Raw genomic sequence first — 24,102 nt, 5'->3', positions numbered from 1 at the left:
TTGAACATTTTCTTGTTTTTGATTAAATGAAAAAAAGTATTTTTTCCCTGATGTTATCAAAATTTTAATTTCAAATTAAAAATGAACTGCTGAATTGGTATATATACATATATCCATGTATAAATATATCCATTATAATTCTGTGATATGTATATTTCTTTTGAATTTAAAATACTATGTATGGTTTGCAAATTTATGGTAAAAAAAATATTGTAGAATTTGAAAAAAAAAAAACTTGATAAGGTTCGGTAGGTCTGATAATAAGTAATTGTATTGCACAATTGTTATGTTTATGTTTACGAGGCTCGTTGCAAAATGCTTTCTTTAATTTTTAAAGCTCTAAATTGTGAGTTATTGTCATCAAACCTAATACATATTAACATAATAATATTAATCGACTCAAAATCATATTCAGCATAGATTTAGATATGTGTAAATATTCTTGATCGCATTGAAATGTTTAAATTTGTTATATTATATCACTTAGTCGCCACGCAAACCATTCAAAATGTTTTTTAAATTTATATCTACATACCCACATAAAATTGTCAATACAGCATTTTATTGTGGAACCATTATTTTGTTCGGATTGGTTTATATTTAGTTCCCACTCAATTTGTCTCAAACTTGTCTTTTAAAAAGTTGATATTAAAATATATTTAACATAGTTACAACAAAATCTTTTTAACTAATTTCTTCAGGATCGCTTCATGATATTTACAATTAACAGAATTATCGGTTAAAACGACTAGATAGGATATTGTAGGATCATTGCCCATAGTTCCGGTAAAAGCGAAAATCCCAATAATTATGTTTTTTACAATTTTGTCTATAGGATCTACATTTCTCTAGCGGCTGGAAAACTTATTTGGGGAAATATTTTTCCATTTTCCATTCTTCATTCAAATTTGGCTTTAAACACATAACGACAAAAATGATTGTTCTCCGGCATCAGGAAGCCGTTTGTAACTACTAGTCTAGTCAATGTATGTTTTATAGATTGTTATCTAGCATATTAAAGCTGCGAACGATGAAAACGTAAGCTTATTTTCAAACATTGATTTTGTCATTCCGTTTGTAATACATCGAAATATTGGTCATAGACCCACAAAAGTATATATATTCTTGGTCAGTCTGTCTGTTGAGAACACGATAGGGTCCGAACGGAATGAGTTAGGGGTTTGAAATTTTCCGCAAATATTCTCTGTAGGTAAGGTTTGGTTGGTATTGAAATTGGGCAATATGGGGGGCGATTGGACCCCCGAAAAACAGCTTTAACGGGCATATCTGTTTTAAAAGAACGAGTATAGCCATGAATTTCGACAGAAATAAGTTTCATATGAGCCAAAATCTCCCTACATATGAGCCAAAATCTCCCTCCCTAAAATACGAGTATAACAATGCAATTTGACATAAGTAAGTCTCTTACGAGCCAAAAGCTTTCTATTAAATTTCGTGTGGATCGGTCAATAATTGACCCTATCCCCCATATAAGGTCCCCTTCAGAAAATGGCTTTAACGCTCATTACTGGCTTAAGAATACGAATATAGCAATAAAATTCGACACATATAAGTTTCATACGAATCAAAATCTCTCCACCAGATTTCATATGAATCGGTCAATAATTGAGACTACCCTCCATATAAGGTCCCCTTCAGAAAATGACTTTTACGTTCATTGCTGGCTTAAAAATACGAATATAGTGATGAAATTCGACATACATAAAATTCATGCCAAAATCTCTCTATCAAATTTTATGTTGATCGGTCCATAATTGACCCTACCCCCCAGAAAATTACTTTAACGCTAATTACTGGCTTTAAAATACGAATATAGCGATGAAATTCAACACACATAAGTTCCATGCGAGCCAAAATCTGTCTAACAAATTTTATGTGGTTCGGTTCATAAAGGATAATTACTTTAACGCTCATTACTTGCTTAAAAGTACGAGTGTAGAGATGAAATTCATATAAGCTCCCATCAGGAAATGTCTTTAAAGCTCATTATTGGCTTAAAATACGAGTAAAGCGATAAAATTCGACACACATATGTTTTATACGAGTTTAAATATATGTATCTACCAAATTTATTGAGGATTGATCCATAACTGATTTTACCCGCATATAGGGTGCGCTTCAGAAAATTACTTCAACTATCATTGCTGACTTAAAAATACATATACAGTTATGGAAATCGATATAAGAAACTTTTATAGGAACGTGAATCTTCCCACCGAATTTCATGCGGAAAATGTCGGGAAGTGATATTCGATAATGTCGGGAAGTGATATTCGATAATTAAGCAATTAAAATAAAACAACATACAAACCCTTTAAACTGGAAAAAAATCCTTTACATGACCCAAATTTTTTATATAAAAAACATTTTATTTTTACAAATAAATTATTACAAATTAACAGTTACATTTCTTTATAGAACAAATTGTATAAAATAATTAAAATTTAATACAACAAATATAAAATATAACAATAACAAACAAAAATGAAATAAACATAAAAGTCAACTTAATATAACTTAAATTTAACAATTTTATATTTGTATAATGAAAACTTAGATAGAAAATGTGTAATAGGAAAAATTTGTGCTGATTAAAAGTGGTCGAGGCAACTGGAGAAATCGAAAATTAAATTGTTTGCTGGGTTAAAAGTGTTTATAATACAAAGTGCATACATAGAATGGGCAAAGAGTAGTTGCGACAGTAGAGAAGAGATAGAGTGGTAAAAAATAGTAATACATGGAAGATAGTTTGTAGCAGACGGAAGAAGTTTAAAGTCCTTGCAGTTTGTTGTCCTTGGCATTGGCTTAGAAAATATTGCTATTGAAACGTGCTGACTGTGCGAGTGGTTGCGTGCCTGGTGCTGAAGATTGTGATGGTGGTAGGAGTGGTTGTGGTGCAAAATTATTAATACCATGATTAAGAGCTAAAACTTTATTAATTATATTAAATTCATCTAAATTATTATTAAAACTATTGTAACGATTCCAATGAAATCGTTGTTGAAAATGCTTGTTACCTGTTTGGGTGTTTGGCTGCTGTTGTTGTTGTGGTGGTGGTGGTGGTGGTGGCTGCTGCTGTTGTTGCTGATTTTGTAGTTGATAAAATTGTTGAGCATTCTGTTGTAATTGATTACTAAATGCAGGAATTAAATGTTGTCTATAGAAATTTTGATTATCAAAATTATTTGTTGCTTGTTGCAGTTGTAGCTGTTGTTGCTGCTGCTGCTGTTGGTTGTAAGATGTAAAGATATTATTGCTGGGCTGAATTTGTACTTGATTTACACCAAAATTTGCTGTATCACCCTCTTGGCGGAATAAACGTCCTCTATTTTGTTGAAGTTGTTGCTGCTGCTGTTGTTGTTGTTGTTGCTGTTGTTGTCGCTCTAATAAAGCATTGGTCACATATTGTGGTACAAGAGGACTTTGTTGAAATTGTTGATAATTACGTTGTGGCAATGCTTGCACTAGCGACAATTCGGCTGGCACCTGTGGCAACAATGACGCAAATGTTGGTGCAATATTCAATTGATTCGATGGTTGAATTTGTATGCTCGAAATGCTTGTTGCAGCCTGATTATTAGAATTTTGTAAATTTTGCAATTTCTTAAAAACTTGTTGTATGGGATTATTTTCAATTGGCAAGCGTTGCTGTGGTTGTTGTTGCTGTTGTTGCTGCTGTTGGTTTTGTGGTTGTGCAATATTATTAGAAAAACCTTGCTGTTGCAAACCATTTATATATTTGCCATTTGATTCTTTTAAGGGCAGTTGTTGTTCTAATGTGTACGCCGGAAAGTTGGGGGCAAGTTTTGATTGTGTATTTGGTATAAATTCAATAGAAGGTCTTATTGTAAATCCTGGCTCTTGTTGGTGTTGTTGCTGCTGTTGTGGTGGCACTAAAGGCAAATTTTGAGTTTGTTGCTGCTGCTGTTGCGTTAAGAGTGTGGCACTTGTTGGGTTGTTGGTTTTTTGTTTAGCCTGTTCTTCCAATAGTTTTAGTTGTCTTATGATAAGTTCTTGTTGCTGTTGGGCTTGTAATTTTAATTGATAGATCTGTTGTTCCAATTCACGTTGCTTTTCAATCAAATAATTGTTGACATTATTTCCTTGCTGCTGCTGTTGTTGTTGTGGTTGCTGTTGATTGAAATTTGTTGTCTGTGGTTGTTTCTGAAAATAAGTTGAAAGCTTATGGATTAAGGAAATAAAGAAAACTTTATGTAAATCTAGTATTTAGGTAATCCATTTGTAGACCTGCCAAAGCATGCTTTTAAATAGCCAAAACTAATATTTAATTTTGTTATCAACAACATTGAAGTAACTTAATTAAGGAATTGATTAAAACAATTAATATCAATAATTTAATAAAAGCTTAAAATTAGGAAATGAGTTAATTGAATTGTGTAATATTTCCGTTTAAAATCTTATGAAAGTTCAAGGATTCCGATATATTTTCAAATAAAGTATAGAATTGTATATATTTACCGTTATATAATGACCAGCTGTGGGAACAATATTCGCGAATAAACTAGACACTGTCGAAGAACCAAATGTGGGTTGAGTTGGCGGCGCGGCAGGCGGTAAATTATTAGCTAAAGACAAAGCAGCTGATCTCTGAGCATCGGCTGGTAATACACTTAACTTAGTTATAGTTGGTCCAAACAAAGGTGGCTGAAATATCGATGATGTTCTCAGTGTACTCGAAATGCTAGTAGCAGCTGTTGGTGCAGGATTATCTATAATAGGTATTACTTTCTTCGCTGTACCCAATTCATCTAGATCCACAGTAAAGGCACTTACAAGTGGAGCAGCCTGTATGCGTATATCATCTTTGGCTACAACTTCAATATTTTCACCATCTTCATTATGAGTGGGTCTGGGCGTAGTGGTTGTGGTAGTAGTCGTTGTAGTGGTAGTACGTTTCTTAGTAGTTCTGGGACGTGGAGTAGTTGAGGTTGTTGTACTAGTTATAGAGGCTTCTGTAGTAGTTGAAGGTTTTTGATTAGATTTCGAATTACGTATTTCGAATTTAATCTCATCTAAAGTATTTAAGGAAATTTCATTAGTTTGTACATTTGTATTGCTAACACTACGTGCAGCTTGAGTATTCGTTTTGGTTTCTTCCTTGACATTTGTTGATACCACAACGGGTGAACCTAAATTTTTATTTTTCTTTTTGGATTTATCGATAAAAACCGCCAATGGTTGTTCTTGAGCACTGTGCTCGTCATAGGTGGCAGTGAAAAATTGAACCGAAGGAAATATATCACTGGAACTAGTACTTTCTTCCAGTATTTCATCTTTGTTTGGGGAAGTTAAAGCCAAAGCTGTGGTGCTCTGTATGGTTATGCTGGAGGGTATAATTGTTGTAGATTCTACTTTTCCCACTTCGCCATCAGCAGCATTAACATTCGTTTCATTCTCATTCTCACTGTCATCATCATCTTCACTGGCTTCCTGTTCCAATTTATCTATGGCACGTAATAGAGCTTGTCTTACTGAAAAATCTAATTTTTGTATGGCCTCACGTGGTATAATCTCATTGGTTTCCGTTGAACTATCCTCATCTGCCAGAGCCCGTTGTGAGGCCAATAAAAATAGTAAAAGGCAGGTTATATGTGTCTGTAAATAGAAAAAAAAAATAGTTAAATTTTTTAAATACATAATGCAAATTACTTCTAACAATTTAATGAGCCATACATTTTTTATGTTTTGTTAATTCTACCATAAAATATACTTATTATTCCAAGTACTTTATGTATGGCTTAAAGTTTCAGTTGTAATCGAGATAATCTTTTTGTTTGAATGTAAGTTATTTTTTTTTTTACTTTATCTTATGTTTTTTTTCGTTTGCTCATTAATTTTTAGCAATTATTACAAATTACTCAAATATTCCCAAATGTATGGGTTCATTGTTGGATGAAGACCAAAATTTGCTACAATTTCATTACATAAAGCTAAACATTTTATAAGATTTGTATAGATCACTTGTGATTTATGTTTTATTTTTCTGGTTTCTGGTCATATTTGCAATAGCTGAATTTCTTTTTGTGGTATATTTAATGTGATAATAGGGCTGGATTAATCAGACTCAGTAATCAAAAATGTATTACATGAATCGGACAATTGATGACCGTTGTATGCCATACAAATTTCAAATTGCTGACTAATTTGCTTTTATTCATATATACGTATAAAGTTTAATAAATACTTGTGACTTAATCCTATTCCATACATAAATTTCCTTGTTTATTACAGTTGTTTTTCCACTAATCTCTCAAATGCCGTAGTGAATTCATAAAAGAAAACTTGCAAGAAACTTTAAGTAAAACACTAAATAAACTACATATTTGTATTTTTAAAAAATTTTTAATAGAATTGAAGATATGAGAATGAAGCTACATCTGCATTTCCTTCTATCATGTCGAGTTGTGGGGAGGGTATTATGCGTTTGTGTTGATGTTTGTAACAACCTACCTACCTTAAAGTATGCCAATCGGCTCAGAATCACTTCCTGAGTTGATTAGGCTATGTTCGTCTGTCTGTGTGTCCATGTAAACCTTGTGCGCACTCTACAGGTCGCAATTTTTTAGATAATTTGATGAAATTTGGAACGTGCGCTTTTTTGGTACAAGGACGAACGCTATTGAAAATGGTTGAAATTGGTCCATTATTTCTCCTAGCCCCAATACAAACGGCCTCATAATTATGTTAAATGATCTACTATCTCTCCAAAAATTTGCAAAACTTAGTTTTATATAAGTCTTAATAATTCTATCGATTTTGGTAATAATCGGGCATTATTTTCCAAGGGACTTTGTATGGGGGCTAGGGTGACTTGAATGTTCACAATTCACTTATAAACACCAGTATCACGATGAAATTTGGCACAAATAAGTTTTATATAAACATAAATCCCGACATTAAATTTTATAATGATCGGAGCAAGTTTTGCTCTAGCCTCCATACAACCGGACCTACCGTTTTGGGCCTTTTAGCTACTACGACGAATATACTACTATCTTTATAAAAATTGGCACAACTAAGTTTGATATAATTATTAATAACACTGGCGATTTTCGTAAAAATCGGGCATCATTTGACCCTAGCTCCTATACAAGGTCCCCTTCTGAAAATGACTTGAATGCCCACAACTCAGAATCAGTTTCTAATTCGGTTAAGCTATGTCCGTTACATTTGATATTTGCAATTGGTGTAGGGTATCATATGGTCGGCCATGCCCGTCTAAAGTTTTTCACTTGTTTTAAACATATTTTTTTTTTTAAATTTAAGATAAAAAATATTCTTAAATTTTTACATAAAACGCTTTGATTGCGAAAAATGCTATAAAAACCCAAAAGAATAATTGTTTTATTTTTTTTGCAGATATGAGTGATAGAGCCCAGACTAGACAGCTGGACCTAGAATCAAGAAATTTCGATAACTGTTACCTTTTTAGACCTTTATAACTTTGAAACAAAAGAGCATCACAGCTAAAATATCTCAAATTTTAGTAATGATTAACCTATACAGGTAAGTAATTTAGTTATTTCATACATTACTTGGTAATTAGTGGTCATTATTAATAATATTATTTCAATTTTTTGTATGATTCGAACCCTATATGATAACAGTAGTTTTTTGAGAAAACATTGATTTATACTTTTATGAAAAAATAATTCCAAATAGCACGATAAAATAACTTGCAGCATTAAGCGGCTAGACTAAAAAATACTGAAAGCCCTTGGGCCTCGTCGAAAAAGAAGTAGATAATCACTTAAAATGTAATTAATTCCACATTGGTCCAACATTACAAATTATTTCTTAAGCATGATTTTGTAATCTGTAATTGCTGCACACCTCTTTTTCTGTACACTCATGGAATAAATTCTACTTCTTTTTCGGTTTTTTGGAAGTTCTTTTTTACTGGGAAGTAAATAATCTAGAAGAGGGGACTCTTTGGTGCTATTTCCCTCTAAAAAATTTCCCTACAATGGGGTTTCAAAATGCATGAAATTTGACATAAACGATTTTGATTAAACGAGAATCTATAACAAGGAATTTTCTGCACTTTTTCTTTCTTCTTCAATAGTACTTTTTTACTTTTGAATAAACATACGCAGTCCAGAAAGAATTAATTAACATTTTTTGATGAGTGTAGCGCAGCACTCTTGGTAATCAAGTCAAACGTGAATATTGTTTAAATAAAATTTTTTTTATTTCTATTTCTTCACTACTAAATAATTCACTAATTCTCCTTAAAATGCTACAAATTTCTGTGTACCAAGATTAGCTTTGCTTTAATTTTATTACTCTGTTTTCAGTTGAAAATTTTATTTACATAAATATTGGGTATTCAACCACCTGTTGAACATCACGTACATTTGTAGAGACTCCATTTGATTTAGTGAATAACATCAGAGTTGGGTAAATATTTGTTTGCAATTTTATTGCAGAAATTAAGCCCAAAGGGTGAATTTGTGTAGAAATGTGTTTACAAGTACATTTTTAGTTTTATGAATACATGTAAATACATATTTTTATTCATTATAAAGAGTACCTGTAAGGATGTGTGTAATAGATGTGCACGATGATTAGTTAAAAGATGCGTGTTAATCCAACTAAAATCTTAAATATTTTGCATGTTTTATGATAATTGCAAAATGTTTTGGTTTCCCATAAGAATTGCGGGTTTTTTATTGTTATCTGTAATAATATATTTATATCTCAAACTACTATAGTGGGAAGAGTATTATGTGATCATGCTGATGTTTGTAACACTCGCTTTAAAATTTACAAAGCAACTTAGAGTTCCTCAATTGATTTCGATATGAATCTCGAAGTGCTTTACGTGACCACCTGCTTATCTGATGAAACCTTATTTCACGGTGGTCTTTTCAACCACTGAGTGAGTTTCTTTGACGACACACCACCGCCCCATTGTGTAACTTACACGCAGATGACAATTTTTGTACATGATTGTGCCGGTCCATGTACAAGCACTTTGCTCAAGTACTCAAGCTATTCAATCTCTTGCCATAATAGCCCCGTTGAGGAACAATAGGTATCATGAGTCAAGCTCAATCAAACCCCGTCAAAGGAAAAGGCAATCACTGGTCAGGTGAAAACACCCTATTATTGATATGAGGAATGCTCTTGTACCTACCGGCATTCTTACCTCTTAAAGTCGCTCAACCACGCTACTGAGGCGGTTCTGGTGGTGGTGGTTCGAAAACACAGATCTATGTATATTCAATCTGCCAGACTTATTTCAGTGGCCACAAGGACCTACTGTGATAAGTTGAGCATGTTTTGGAGTAGACTCCAACACACTCAACCATGAAAGAAAATCGCCGATAAATTAAAAATTAAGGCATTAAAAACTCCGCTAGTGTCTCAACCAACTCCAACTCAATCACTTCAATCGTCATTTCCATCCGTCATTCCAACATCTCCACAGATACAACTCAGAATCCTTCTCATCCGTTATATACAAGTATCCGAAGGTACATCGCATACCAACGTATACTCAATCTTTCCATTATCAGCTCAAATCCTACATTTTATTAATCCACAGTCTTGCCCTGTGGTTTGTACCAGAGCCACTAAGTGGATCTCGAAGGAACCTCAACCAACTGCCCAGACAGGGTAAAGTCCTGCGAGCAACTGGCCACCGGTAGTACCACATTATGTGGTGCTCTGGTTCGACCCCATGTCAAATGATTCCAAGGAAAGGCCGAGAATACATTTGATTATCACCTGTTTATAGTCCAGGCAAACTAGAGCCACTACGTGGATCAATACCAACTGAGTAGACAGGATAAAGTCCTGCGAGCAACTGGCCACCTGTAGTACCTGATTATGTGGTGCTCTGGTTCGACCCCATGTTAAATCATTCCAAGGAAAGTCCGAGAATACATTTGATCATCACCTGTTTATAGTCCCGGCAGACTAAAGGTACTGGTAGCACCTCTATACCCCGGGATTGCAATACACCAAGATGGGGTCATTTATCAAGGAAACATGCCTCGATGGGGAAGATTCTATATTCAAAACCTTAACGAAACTCTTCCTCTCTGTATAAATTTCAATAAATCATAAACCACGCCCACCCCCGCCTATTTTGATAATTAAGTCAACTTCATTTACATGCCAAATAATATTTTGGCATGCTTCAATTTTCACAACAAAAACACTTTAGTTCATTTAACTTAATTTTCCTATGGCACATTTTAAAAGTCCAGCTCTAATTTGAAAATATGTATATATTTTGAAAAATATAAACAAGTAACATAATTACAATGCAAAATCGCACAGCATGTGCTCAGTCACGTTGATGGCATTTTGAACCTAAAATACAAAAAAAAATTTGCTTGTAATTCATTTATTGCGCTTAAATATTTGTTGTTTTTACTTGAAATTCATTTATTGCGCTTAAGTATTTGTTGTTTTGTTTATAACAAAATAAAATTTTTATAACAAAAGTTTTAGGGTATTTAGGGTTAAATATATGTATGTATTGCAAAATTTTCAAATGAAATTGAATAATTTTATTATGAAAGAAGACATAAAAAGAAACCTGTTGCTGGCCAACAAACTGTAATAATAAAATAAATCCCTTTTTAATTAATTATAAACAAAACAATTGACATACTTTTTTTTTGGAAAATTTTATTTTTAAACATTTATAACATGATTTTGCTCTATGATTTCATCATAAAAAAAACACAAATAACAAGAAGTCTAAACATTTTGCTTAAATTTCAATGTGATTTTATGTATATTTAAAAATACATAATTTATATGAATAACCATAAACATTTAACTGTTTACTGTGAAAAATATAAATTACTTTAATCAATAACATTAATGGCTTCATTTAAATATGTAAATGAATACCTTAAGCATTGAGACTAATGGGATAAAGATTATAATTAATTTGCAAATAATCAATAATACGTTGCGGTGACCAAACAAACCAACCAACCAACCAAACGTCAGGCCAGTAGTTTGTATAAAAAAGTTTGATTGTATCAATTACGTCAAATTCAATTAATATTGTTTTCTGTTGCTTTTTTTTGCTTTGTTTAATTTTTGGGGTTAATGTATTTATATTTTTTTCGTTTGTTACAAACCAGCTACGTAAATCAAAAGCTGTTTTATTAAATTTTTTCTTGTTAAATACTGGTTACTTAGTAAGAAACCCTACAGAGTTTTGATCATTATGGTTTAAAAGCGTGAAAAATTATTAATATAGTAGTAGAGTTATAAAATTTTAATTGGACTTTATAATGAGAATTTTAAATACTATATGATTAGTAGGTTTGGAATTTGTTATAAGATTTTATGTTTACGAATTTGTTTGATCAAAATAGATACATACATACATACTCGGTAGCAATACTGTTAAACAGCTAACAGTGTTTTGGCGCAATATTTAATTTGAATGAAATGTAGCAGTTTGAGTGTTTCAAAACATACATATGTATATAATTTCTGGTTTCTAACCATATTTTTAATAAAAATTTACCATTACTCATCCAATAAAACAAATGTACCATATACAAGCCGTAACTCACTTGATCAAAGTATTTAGGCCACTATTAGGAGAAAAATTACTTTAATTTATTTCTTTAAGTTATTTAAGGAATGGTATTAACCTATTTTAACTAAAACATTTAAATCCCGTTTATTCCCTAAAACTATAATGTTATTTAGCTGCTATTGATTGCAATTCTTCTAAGCTTTCTTATTTAAAAATACACGCAAAAAATAATTTCTCAAATCAATCCGAGGCATTTTCAAAAGTGTGCTACGGTTTTCCTTAAACCAAATTTTCCAAAAGTACAAAATACTTGATCCAAGTTCGGATCAGTAAGTACGAAGAGTTTTTTTGTAGCAAAGTTTCGATTTAAGTTCAAATGATTAAAGATTAAAATAATCCAAAAATGGTCTCGATTCGAACTTGATTTCAGAAAAATGTAGCAAAAAATTACTTTTTACTTTACCTTTTATACCCTTCACCTTCGTGAGAAGGCTATGAATATCGAAGTACTTTACATGAACACCTGCCGTGTTGGCCTATTTCACGGTGGTCTTTTTCAACCACTAGGTTAGCGTTTGTGACGACTCACCACCGCCCCATTGTGTATCTTACACACAGATCGCAATTTTTGTACATGGCTATGCCGATCCATGTACAAGCACTATGCTCAAGTACTTGTACTATCTAATCTCTGACCATTACTGCCACGTTGCTTAACTTCCGAAATGCAAAAACATCACTTACGTTTACAACCATGCAGATGGTATGGCCTCTGTTGAGTCGGCAACAGCACCTAGAGATGTAACCGGTAGGCCGAAGTACGAATCCATCAAAAGAGCCGAAGACTTTGTTCTTACTCACTGAGAACACATTGTGGTAAATCTGGTATGAACAGAATTTTACCTGAACCTGAAGATTTACTTTCATCTATCACCATTCGACCCTGGACAATTCTCATTCACCCGACACACTCATAAGAGAACAAAATATGACAGATTCACTCAAGGTATACGGGCGGATGAGATTCCTATACCCCTACATTTATCCTGTGTCATATTCATTTAACTTCTCTGTAGAGTATCTGTTGTCATTCGGCAACTTATCCCGAATTATAGATTTCACCGTGCATCAGTCCTTTAACCGTCACTTTCTCTTCCCGCGAATTTGGGTTTAAAACACAGGACTACGTGGATCTCTAAGGAACCTCATCCCACAGACCACCCAAGACAAGTCCTGCGGACAACTGGCCACCCGTAGTACCAGATTATGTGTAACTCTGGTTTGACCCCATATGAAATGGATTCAAATACACCAAAATTAGGTCTTCATCAAGGAAACAGCCCGGAGGGGGTGATCTTATATATTGTCATTCCGTTTGTAATTTCTATAATATAATTTTCCTACCCTATAAAGCATATATATTCTTGATATCGGAGTCGCCATGTCCGTCTGTCTATCTGGTGACATCAATTTTTGGAAGACCACAGATATCTTTGATATCCAAATCTTCAATAATTCTGTAAGACATGCTTTCGAGAAGTTTCCTATTTATAAATCAGCAAAATCCGTCCATAAATAACGGAGATATGAGTAAAAATCCGACAACCTCTGACAATTTTTTGCATACATTGAGAAAAAAGCAACAACAACATTACTTATTGGAAAAGAAACGTGTGTTTGGATGTTTGTTGGTTGCATTGTGTTGTGCATTTTGTTTTTTTGTTTCGTTTTGCGTTCTTGTTTTTTTGAACTAATGGTGGAGTTGGGAGAAATTTAATAAATTGAAATTTTATAAAATTAATCTTTTTTAAACACATCATGGTGAAGGGTATATAAGATTCGGCAAAGCCGAATATAGACTTTTTACTTGTTTTATCTCCTTTTGTGGAAATACTTATGTTCGAAATAACAACAACCCGGTAATGGCATGTACTTACATAATCTTTTACTTTTTAATCACTACTACATATTATCTGCATTACTTGTAAGCACTCTTATAATGACTTACATGTAATCAGATACGTAATTATGTACATTATTTGGGTTGTCTTTGAAATTACAGGATTGTTTGCTGAATATTTTGTAATCAAAATCTCATTCCGTATGGTCTATTATTTTATCTCTAAACAAGTTTGTTTAAAATTGTAATTATAACTTTTGACCTACATACATATTTTAAAAATAGTCCAAAAAGTAGGGTGTGCCACTTACTTACTAACATCATCTAGTTATCTCCCGTTAAAAAAACACATCTTACTACAACATGTTTTATATCAAGTTGCTTTGATGTGCGTTGTTGCATGAACATCATAACTTAATTAAATTTTCATATAAATATTTTCTTTGTGGCAACAACGAAATAATAATAACAAACAAACAAATATTGCGAGAAATATTACGGAAATAGTACGTACATGTTTTATTTATAATCTCTTGATAAACTTGATTTCGAATTATTATTTTTTTTGTATTTAAATTAAGCACTTTTAATAAAAATACTATATGGAAGCTAAATATACATATTTAACTGAAAGTAGTTAAACATACCAAAATATTAAAGTATGGTAATCTCATCAATATAAAAAAGGGGAAACATTGATTATGACAACTAATTATTAATCAAGTTTTTGATGTTAATCGTTTGAAATTTGTTTGAAGTAACCGTAATATTTTTAACACAGTTAAGTGTTAACATTTTTAAATGCTTTTATTATAAAAGTTGTTTTTTAAATATATCCCAGGAAAAATGGTATTAGTTCCACAACTAGTTCTAGAACTCGTCTTCTTTATTGTCGATGAAAATAAATGTATAATTTTTTTTTTAATTAATTAAATATTAATTTGTATTGCTCAAAATATTTGCTGTTTCAAACAAACTTTTTTACATTCTAAGTATTTTCATTTAATTTGTAATTAATTTATGTTATTTCCTTATATCAGTTTATTGCATTTGACAGTTAATGTCAGTTAAATGAAATTGCCAATGTTATTTGGCTATTTATTATATATACACACTCAATTGTACTGAATGTTATTGTGTGTGGTTTATCATTGTATCAGAAAACAAAATCTTTTATATATTTTATTTACGAACAAATATAAAAATAAATATGTTATATACATTCGGCTAAGCCGAATATTATATATCCTCTATCATTGAATTAATCGTAAATTTAAAGTAAATTTCAGAACATCGTCTATATATGGACTTTGGTCTTTATTTGTGCTAATTAAGGAGACCAATGTTTCTTATTTTTTAAAATAATGCTTTTTTTATCGAATTTTACTTTAAATTCACAAATTTTCAACGATTTATAAAATGGTTTTCTCTAAGAAGGGTTTTATGGGGAAAAGGGACGGTTATAGACTGTTCCTCCTAAAGTTGAGAAGAGAGATTGTTATATATACAAAATAGTTAGTCTGGTGTTGTGGGTTCGATTCCAAAAATATTTATTATATTTTTAAAAAATATATCAGTTATCTACAAAGTTTAAGGGATTCGATTTTTGTAAGATCTAGCGTAGACGGTCGGAGTTACTATAGCAAACTGGCTAATACGTGAACGAAAGTGGCAATGAATTAGGCATACTATGAGCAGGGATGATGATATCGTGGCCTAGCATGCATTAAAATGGAAATCATTTCACCAGTCAGGTCGGCAAGATGGTAGACCGCGTTCCACGGAATCTGAAATGAACAACCCAGGCATATTCTGAAATGAACTAAGAGATAAGAGCGGGGTCTGTTGGCGATCAACAGTTATTGGCGCTCTATGCTCCAGTGGGAATTAATATATTTATATATAGCTTCCACACTGAGCCGTCAGGCAAGTTTTACTAAATATTAATATTTCTTATATCGTTTGTAACTAATTAAAATATTGGACTAACTGAAGTACATGTAGACCCATATTACATCCTTTACTAAATTATGTTAAATTTGACGTCCACAAAATCGGCACAAACTTTTTTATAACAATCACAATTTCTCCATCAAATTTCCTATATAATCTGATCTTTTACACACTCGCCCTCGGCCTGTTACTTTATTGATCTTCCCCAACTTGGTGTTATTGCAATCGTGGAAAAAGGGAGCTTTGTAATCTTGTACCACGAAAACCGGTAGTCCACAGGGCAGAGTTTCGGACTTTGTCTTGTCTCGGTTATTAGAGAGGTCCCATGTGTGTGAACGTGATTACTGTGATTTAAACCCAAACTCGTGGGAATAGTTTTTTTTGTTCAAAAGACATATACACGGTAATGTCTATCATTCGGGATAAGTTTAGTGCTATTGCCGAGACAACAGATACCCCACAGAGGAAAGACTGTGAGACTAAGCGTTCGAAATGAATTGATGTCAAGAGTATATGATACGATCCATCCGTATGCTTATAGTGAATGTGTCGAATGTTCTCCAATGTTAAAAGTGTAAAGGATAATGCAATTTCTTCAGTTACGACGTTTTAGCTGAGTTATTCGCAAGTAGTTCTTGCTTTTCGGAAAGTGATCAACCACTGCCCGAGCTCGAAAAGGTATCAGTAACTATGCCAAATCTATACTTTAGAGCACGTGCCGTCAAAAAGGTTGTAGCGGATCTCAACATAAACAAGTCTCCTGGACCAGATACCATACCCGCACTGGTCTCGAAGCAGGGCTTTTCGACGCTAGCTCATTCAATAGCTATTCTTATTAGCATTCTGCACCATGCTCGCAAATTCTCTACATGCTGGAAGATTGCTAAAAAAAGAGAGGCTAAAAACTTGAAAACGATCATCCAACATAAATTGTTCATTTAAATATATCCTTAACAGGTGTAGGGTATCAGCATAGTCGGGCATAGCTTCCTTAATAATAAGTTGGATAATAATTTGTCAGTTTCTAATCTTAATAGTACATTTTCCAAATTTTGATATTTTGGATTTTCCAAATGTATGTACGTGTAAGTGTAATATTACTACCAATATAATGACAGCATTAGAAATGGCAAACCAACAACAATGTTAATATAAGTACATAATAGTACTGTAGTCAACAAGAAGATGCATAATGATTTATGCCCAATTGACTAAAACCATCAGCACAAGACATTATCCAAAAATGTACATACATATTTCTGTCGAACTGACTGTCTGTCAGTCTAACTAATCTTATATTTTAATGTTTAATGTTGTAACCTCAGCATTTACATTTTTGTAACAAAAAGAAAAAAAAACTTTTAGGATTTTGAGATTTTTTGTGCTTCTTTTCCTCTTCTAAACATAAAATGGGTCTATCATTACATTCCCTCTTGCCTAATTTCAACACTTCACAGAATAATCATGCCAATAAAATATGAAGAAGTAACTAGTTAAGGAGGAAAACAAAAATGATGAGGAGTCATGAAGATTTGAAAATTTCCATAAATTATAAATAATTTTGTGTTAGAGTGTTAATGCAATTTGTTGTTATTGTTGTTGGTTTTTATTTTATTTCACATTACTTCCAGTGAATAAAGTAATTATTTTTGCTATTGAAGATTTCTTTATGAAAATTATGGTGGAAGTTTAAACGTGTTTTAATCTCCAGAAATAAATTATTATTGTTTGGAAGTATGCAACAAAAGTAAGTTACACTGAGTATATGTGTATGTATAAAGTCAAGGTTGCATTAAAGCGTGTGAAAATTAAAATAAAATAGAAACAATTACTCATTTCTGCTATCTGTATGGTGTTTTTAATAAAAAAAAATAATTTTATTTCCTTTATGGCTTACTAACTACTTTATGAATTACTTAGAGACACTAAAGTAAAACATATGTATATTGCTGCTTCTCTAACTTATTGTTATCGTGTGAATAAGGTTATTTAAAATTCAAAATAATCGATTATTAGTTTTTTTTTTCAAGAATTTCCATTCATATTGTTCCTCCTACATTAATAAATTTTATTGTCATTTTATTGCTGCACATGTTGAAAAGCACAAATACCAAATATTCAATCAATTCCTTAAACATATAAATAATTCTTTAAAAATCCATAACTTTTAATAAAGACATAAACGCTTTAAATCACAAAAAAAAAAACAAATATTTAAATAATCATCAAATCCTTCATCAAATGCATAAAAATAATAAAATATGTTTTAATTAAATTTGTATAATAAGTTTTTACGCATTTGATCAACACACTCTAGAGTATTCAATATTAAAATTTATTTACTCGAAAAGAAAAAAAAAAAAAAAATATGAAGAAGATAGCAAAACTCTTTTATTCATAATTTATTTAATAATTTCAATGTCATGCTGTGTGTTTTTGTTTAGATTTTAACAAAAAGCCACAACCACGAAAAATATAATAATAAATAATAAAAATCCATTCAAATACAAAATATCTCATTAATTTCATATCAAAATCCCACAATAAACAAATTAAGACTGGCCCAATAAAATTACTAAATACAAAAGATTATACTTATTAAAATTTAAATAGATGAGGAAAAAAATTATAGAAAAAAGAAAACCTAACACCAAAATTGACAACCTGAATCTAATCAAAATAAATCAACCTAAGAAATATTTAATTGGTACGATTGTTAATTTGTCTAGCAATTGTCTGTCAATATAAATGCAACATATTATTTACGTTAGCTGTCTCCACTATAACTATTGTGGATGAGAATAGTTTTTGTGGAACATCCAAATTAACCAGTTTATAGCAATTTATTTCTCTAGCTTTCGTGCCTTGAACTGACTTATAAAGATACTTGCTTTCAGCGATTATAAATGGATCATCTGTAATTTGATCTGATAGTTTTGTATTTTATTCAGTCATATATTTTTATAATGTTTGTCTGTCTATTGCTTAATTTAATGTGGTAAAGAGTATGAACGAAGCAAAACTTTAAAAATACTATCGAATATTATTTATTTTTGTCGTAAAAGAATTTATCGAAAATATTCGATTACAAAGAATTTTTAGAAAATTTTCTATAATAAGGGAGAATTTATCGAAAATTTTTTATAAATAGAGATTTTATCGAAAATTTTCTATTAAAAGAGAATTTATCGAAAGTTATCTATGAAAAGTGAAATTACCAAAATTTAGTTATAAAAGAGAATTTATGGATAATTTTCTTTAAAAAGAGAATTTATTGAAAAGAGAGTTTATAGATAGATAGATAGATAGATAGATAGATAGATAGATAGATAGATAGATAGATAGATAGATAGATAGATAGATAGATAGATAGATAGATAGATAGATAGATAGATAGATAGATAGATAGATAGATAGATAGATAGATAGATAGATAGATAGATAGATAGATAGATAGGATAGATAGATAGATAGATAGATAGATAGATAGATAGATAGATATAGATAGATAGATAGATAGATAGATAGATAGATAGATAGATAGATAGATAGATAGATAGATAGATAGATAGATAGATAGATAGATAGATAGATAGACAGATGGGCAGATAGATAGATTTTCAATAACTTTTTTTTAGCGTTATGGATATTTGGCTTTGGTGTCGATTCGTCTGGTTGGTCGGGCTTCACATACGATCTCGAATGTTTCGAATTATCTTAATGAATCATATTATAAAAACGGTTTATTTGTATTCTTCGATCTGCATTTTGGACATGCAACATTTTTTTCATGGTCTCGCGAATTCAATTCATTTGATACCCAACTTCACGGATTTTGAATAAATTTGTAATGCTGCTCGCTAATGTTTTGCAATTGGGTAGTTTCCTATAATTTTGCAATTTCGTGTTGAGATTGACAACAATCCTCATGGAGTAACCAATTCTTGGTCTTCTAATTTTTTCTAATATACCCCCCATCTTTGTTGATGGTGAGTATATTGATTTTGTCTTTCCGTTCGCAACACATCGAAATATTGGTCATAGACCCATAAAAGTATATATATATTATGGGTCCTTATTAAATTCTAAGACGATCTAGCCATGTCCGTCCATCTGTCTGTTGAAATTACGATAGGCACCACACGGGATTAGCTCGACAGTTGAAATTTTGCATACATTTTCTCTATTGCTAATGTTTGTTTGGTATTGAAAATCGGCAATATCGGTCCACTTTTTCGTATAGCCCCCAAACAAGTGGACCTCCAAAAGCTTTAACGGGCATAACTGATTTAGAAGTACGAGTATAGCGATGAAATTCGACACAAATAATTTTCATATGAGCCAAAATCTTTCTAGCAAAATTTTTGAGGATTGGTCCATAATTGACCCTACCCCCACAGGAGGTCCCCTTCAGAAAATGTCTTTAACACTCATTACTGGCCTGAGAATGAGAGTATAGCGATGAAATTCGGTATAAGTAAGTTTTTTACAACTATTTTTTTAGGATCGGCCCTCTCTCACTTGTATTGTTTTGGCCTGTCATCTGTGTGAAAATATTTACCTCTAAACCATAATTTGAGTAGTTATTGAGTTTAAAAGCTGGAGGAATTTCTGGAAATTTTATTCCGGAAATTTTCCATGATAAAATCTCTATTGTATTGCAGTCAAATTTTATGGCTAATATTTTAAGAAAACAATAAGTTTTCTACTGTTTGGAATATCAATTCCTTTATGCATATAAATATTTAAAAAAAAAAAGTTTTCTACTATAAAATAAATTAAAAAATTGCGACACATTGGAAACAAAATGTTTTTTTTTTTTTAATATTTTAAGACCGGAAAAAAATATTTAAATTTCAAATACTCTATTGTTATTCATCAAAATCTTTATAAATGGTCGTGCTTAAACAAATTAAATGTTTTTTAAATTAGCATTTTCTAAACAATAAAATTATTTCGTGTACACACTATATTGTTTACAATAATTTGCTGGGATTTAAGTCATCATAAAATATCATTTAATTGCCTTAAGCTCAATTTTATCTATTTTTTCCATACATAATTTGGAGACTTTTTTTTATTTTTTCACATGTATGCATACATATATACTTATGAATATTTGGAGGCAGGTATCGAATGTTAAGATACAAATTTGATGTCATTTATTAATAGTTAGATGATATTATTATCAGCAAGACAATAATTTAATAAAATTTACATAATTTCACACTTTTTTTAAACTAAAACTTAAGATAAAATAAGTCACACTAATGTATGTATGTTTTTTATGTCCCCTTATAGAAAATAACATTTAACAAATTTTTTGGTCATAAATCGAATGCACACTTTAGTGTTTTTGGATTTTTTAAGTATTTCTTTTTATTAGTTTTTGGTAAAAAAAACAGTCATAAAATTTTCTATTGTTTTCACATCAACTTGACCATGTAGACTCACAACATCTAACTTAAAACAAATATTAATAACAAATTTAGTTTTTCTAAGTTTTATTATTGTTTTTTTATTTTAAAATCAATAAATTTGCATATGTTCGACATGTTGTATATTTATGTTTTTTTTACGATTTTTTGTTATCTGCTTTTGAATGTAGTCATGCATAAATAATATTATTTAAATATTTTTATTTATCTATGTTTGTAATGAATGCAAGTATCATGTTACAGTTAATGAGGTTTTGACAGTTTTCTTCGTTTTTTAATCTTACTAAACGATGTTTTAATCAAAATTAATGTTGATTCTTATTAAATGATCATTGTATTGATGTAAATGTCATAGAAACGTACATATTTGTATTAATTCGTTGTTTATTGTATTTTGATTTTTCTATCAGCAATGTGGTCGTAATATTATGGCCTTGACCTGTTTGATGTGTAAACTTGATAGAATGGTATTAATCATGAATGAGGTGAAATATTGTAGACAAAATGTCTACATATTGTGGAAAATAACATGAAATTCTAGTTTCAATACAGATGATATCACTTTGAAAATGGACTAAAAGAAATTATATATTAGAAGCATTTACAAAACCTAACACCTTTTTAGAATTCCAGCAGAAATATAGTAGTAATGATTAGTACTTTCTCAATAACTTACTTTTCAGTGACTACTTCATACCGTCTGCATTTATTAGAAGGGCTCTAGTAATGACTTAGAAATAACTTTATAGTAGTCTATAGAAATTAATTTGTAGCCTTGATATTTTGTTTTCGAAATTAGGTTTTTAACACAAAGGTATCGTCGTAGTCTAGTCTATAGACTATTCTATAGACTATTGTCTATAGTCTACTCTATAGTCTACTCTATAGTCTAGCCTATAGTCTAGTCTATAGTCTAGTCTATAGTCTAGTTTATAGTCTAGTCTATAGTCTAGTCTATAGTCTAGTCTATAGTCTAGTCTATAGTCTAGTCTATAGTCTAGTCTATAGTCTAGTCTAGTCTAGTCTATAGTCTAGTCTAGTCTATAGTCTAGTCTAGTCTAGTCTATAGTCTAGTCTAGTCTATAGTCTAGTCTAGTCTATAGTCTAGTCTATAGTCTAGTCTATAGTCTAGTCTATAGTCTAGTCTATAGTCTGGTCTATAGTCTAGTCTATAGTCTAGTCTATAGTCTAGTCTGTAGTCTAGTCTATAGTCTAATCTATAGTCTAGTCTATAGTCTAGTCTATAGTCTAGTCTATAGTCTAGTCTATAGTCTAGTCTATAGTCTAGTCTATAGTCTAGTCTATAGTCTATAGTCTAGTCTATAGTCTAGTCTATAGTCTAGTCTATAGTCTAGTCTATAGTCTAGTCTATAGTCTAGTCTATAGTCTAGTCTATAGTCTAGTCTATAGTCTAGTATAGTCTATAGTCTAGTCTATAGTCTAGTCTATAGTCTAGTCTATAGTCTAGTCTATAGTCTAGTCTATAGTCTAGTCTATAGTCTAGTCTATAGTCTAGTCTATAGTCTAGTCTATAGTCTAGTCTATAGTCTAGTCTATAGTCTAGTCTATAGTCTAGTCTATAGTCTAGTCTATAGTCTAGTCTATAGTCTAGTCTATAGTCTAGTCTATAGTCTAGTCTATAGTCTAGTCTATAGTCTAGTCTATAGTCTAGTCTATAGTCTAGTCTATAGTCTAGTCTATAGTCTAGTCTATAGTCTAGTCTATAGTCTAGTCTATAGTCTAGTCTATAGTCTAGTCTATAGTCTAGTCTATAGTCTAGTCTATAGTCTAGTCTATAGTCTAGTCTATAGTCTAGTCTATAGTCTAGTCTATAGTCTAGTCTATGGTCTAGTCTATAGTCTAGTCTATAGTCTAGTCTATAGTCTAGTCTATAGTCTAGTCTATAGTCTAGTCTATAGTCTAGTCTATAGTCTAGTCTATAGTCTAGTCTATAGTCTAGTCTATAGTCTAGTCTATAGTCTAGTCTATAGTCTAGTCTATAGTCTAGTCTATAGTCTAGTCTATAGTCTAGTCTATAGTCTAGTCTATAGTCTAGTCTATAGTCTAGTCTATAGTCTAGTCTATAGTCTAGTCTATAGTCTAGTCTCTAGTTAGTCTATAGTCTAGTCTATAGTCTAGTCTATAGTCTAGTCTATATCTAGTCTATAGTCTAGTCTATAGTCTAGTCTATATCTAGTCTATAGTCTGTCTATAGTCTAGTCTATAGTCTAGTCTATAGTCTAAGTCTATAGTCTAGTCTATAGTCTAGTCTATAGTCTAGTCTATGTCTAGTCTATAGTCTAGTCTATAGTCTAGTCTATAGTCTAGTCTATAGTCTAGTCTATAGTCTAGTCTATAGGTCTAGTCTATAGTCTAGTCTATAGTCTAGTCTATAGTCTAGTCTATAGTCTAGTCTATAGTCTAGTCTATAGTCTAGTCTATAGTCTAGTCTATAGGTCTAGTCTATAGTCTAGTCTATAGTCTAGTCTATAGTCTAGTCTATAGTCTAGTCTATAGTCTAGTCTTATAGTCTAGTCTATAGTCTAGTCTATAGTCTAGTCTATAGTCTAGTCTATAGTCTAGTCTATAGTCTAGTCTATAGTCTAGTCTATAGTCTAGTCTATAGTCTAGTCTATAGTCTAGTCTATAGTCTAGTCTATAGTCTAGTCTATAGTCTAGTCTATAGTCTAGTCTATAGTCTAGTCTATAGTCTAGTCTATAGTCTAGTCTATAGTCTAGTCTATAGTCTAGTCTATAGTCTAGTCTATAGTCTAGTCTATAGTCTTGTCTATAGTCTAGTCTATAGTCTAGTCTATAGTCTAGTCTATAGTCTAGTCTATAGTCTAATCTATAGTCTAGTCTATAGTCTAGTCTATAGTCTAGTCTATACTGAAGTCTATAGTCTAGTCTATAGTCTAGTCTATACTCAAGTCCATAGTCTAGTCTATAGTCTAGTCTATAGTCTAGTCTATAGTCTAGTATATAGTCTAGTCTACAGTCTAGTCTATAGTCTAGTCTATAGTCTAGTCTATAGTCTAGTCTATAGTCTAGTCTATAGTCTAGTCTATAGTCTAGTCTATAGTCTAGTCTATAGTCTAGTCTATAGTCTAGTCTATAGTCTAGTCTATAGTCTAGTCTATAGTCTAGTCTATAGTCTAGTCTATAGTCTAGTCTATAGTCTAGTCTATAGTCTAGTCTATAGTCTAGTCTATAGTCTAGTCTATAGTCTAGTCTATAGTCTAGTCTATAGT

The 24,102-nt window shown here is 31.3% G+C and overlaps 1 protein-coding gene across 2 annotated transcripts in view; it reads right to left on the bottom strand.

The window, feature by feature from the left end:
- Window positions 1–2,377: 2,377 nt before the first annotated feature.
- Window positions 2,378–24,102, bottom strand: part of LOC119602229 (transcription factor SPT20 homolog) — a 34,878-nt gene continuing 13,153 nt past the window's right edge. Inside the window, exons 3-5 of one of the 2 annotated variants that reach the window (XM_037953622.1) lie at window positions 4,501–5,637; window positions 3,039–4,185; window positions 2,378–2,951 (exon numbers count right to left, since the gene is read on the bottom strand). In XM_037953622.1, the coding sequence (XP_037809550.1) occupies window positions 2,827–2,951; window positions 3,039–4,185; window positions 4,501–5,637 (2,409 nt within the window). In that variant the 3' untranslated portion in view covers window positions 2,378–2,826. The remainder of the gene's footprint in view (window positions 2,952–3,038; window positions 4,186–4,500; window positions 5,638–24,102) is intronic. The other variant, XM_037953623.1, reaches the window with a different exon arrangement.

This window comes from Lucilia sericata, unplaced genomic scaffold (assembly GCF_015586225.1).
Source record: "Lucilia sericata isolate MDLA Ls3-8-SP2 unplaced genomic scaffold, ASM1558622v1 Contig000215F_arrow, whole genome shotgun sequence".
NCBI lineage: Eukaryota > Metazoa > Arthropoda > Insecta > Diptera > Calliphoridae > Lucilia > Lucilia sericata.
Note: the sequence above shows the minus strand (reverse complement) of the source record. Positions and strands in the feature narration are given on the sequence as shown.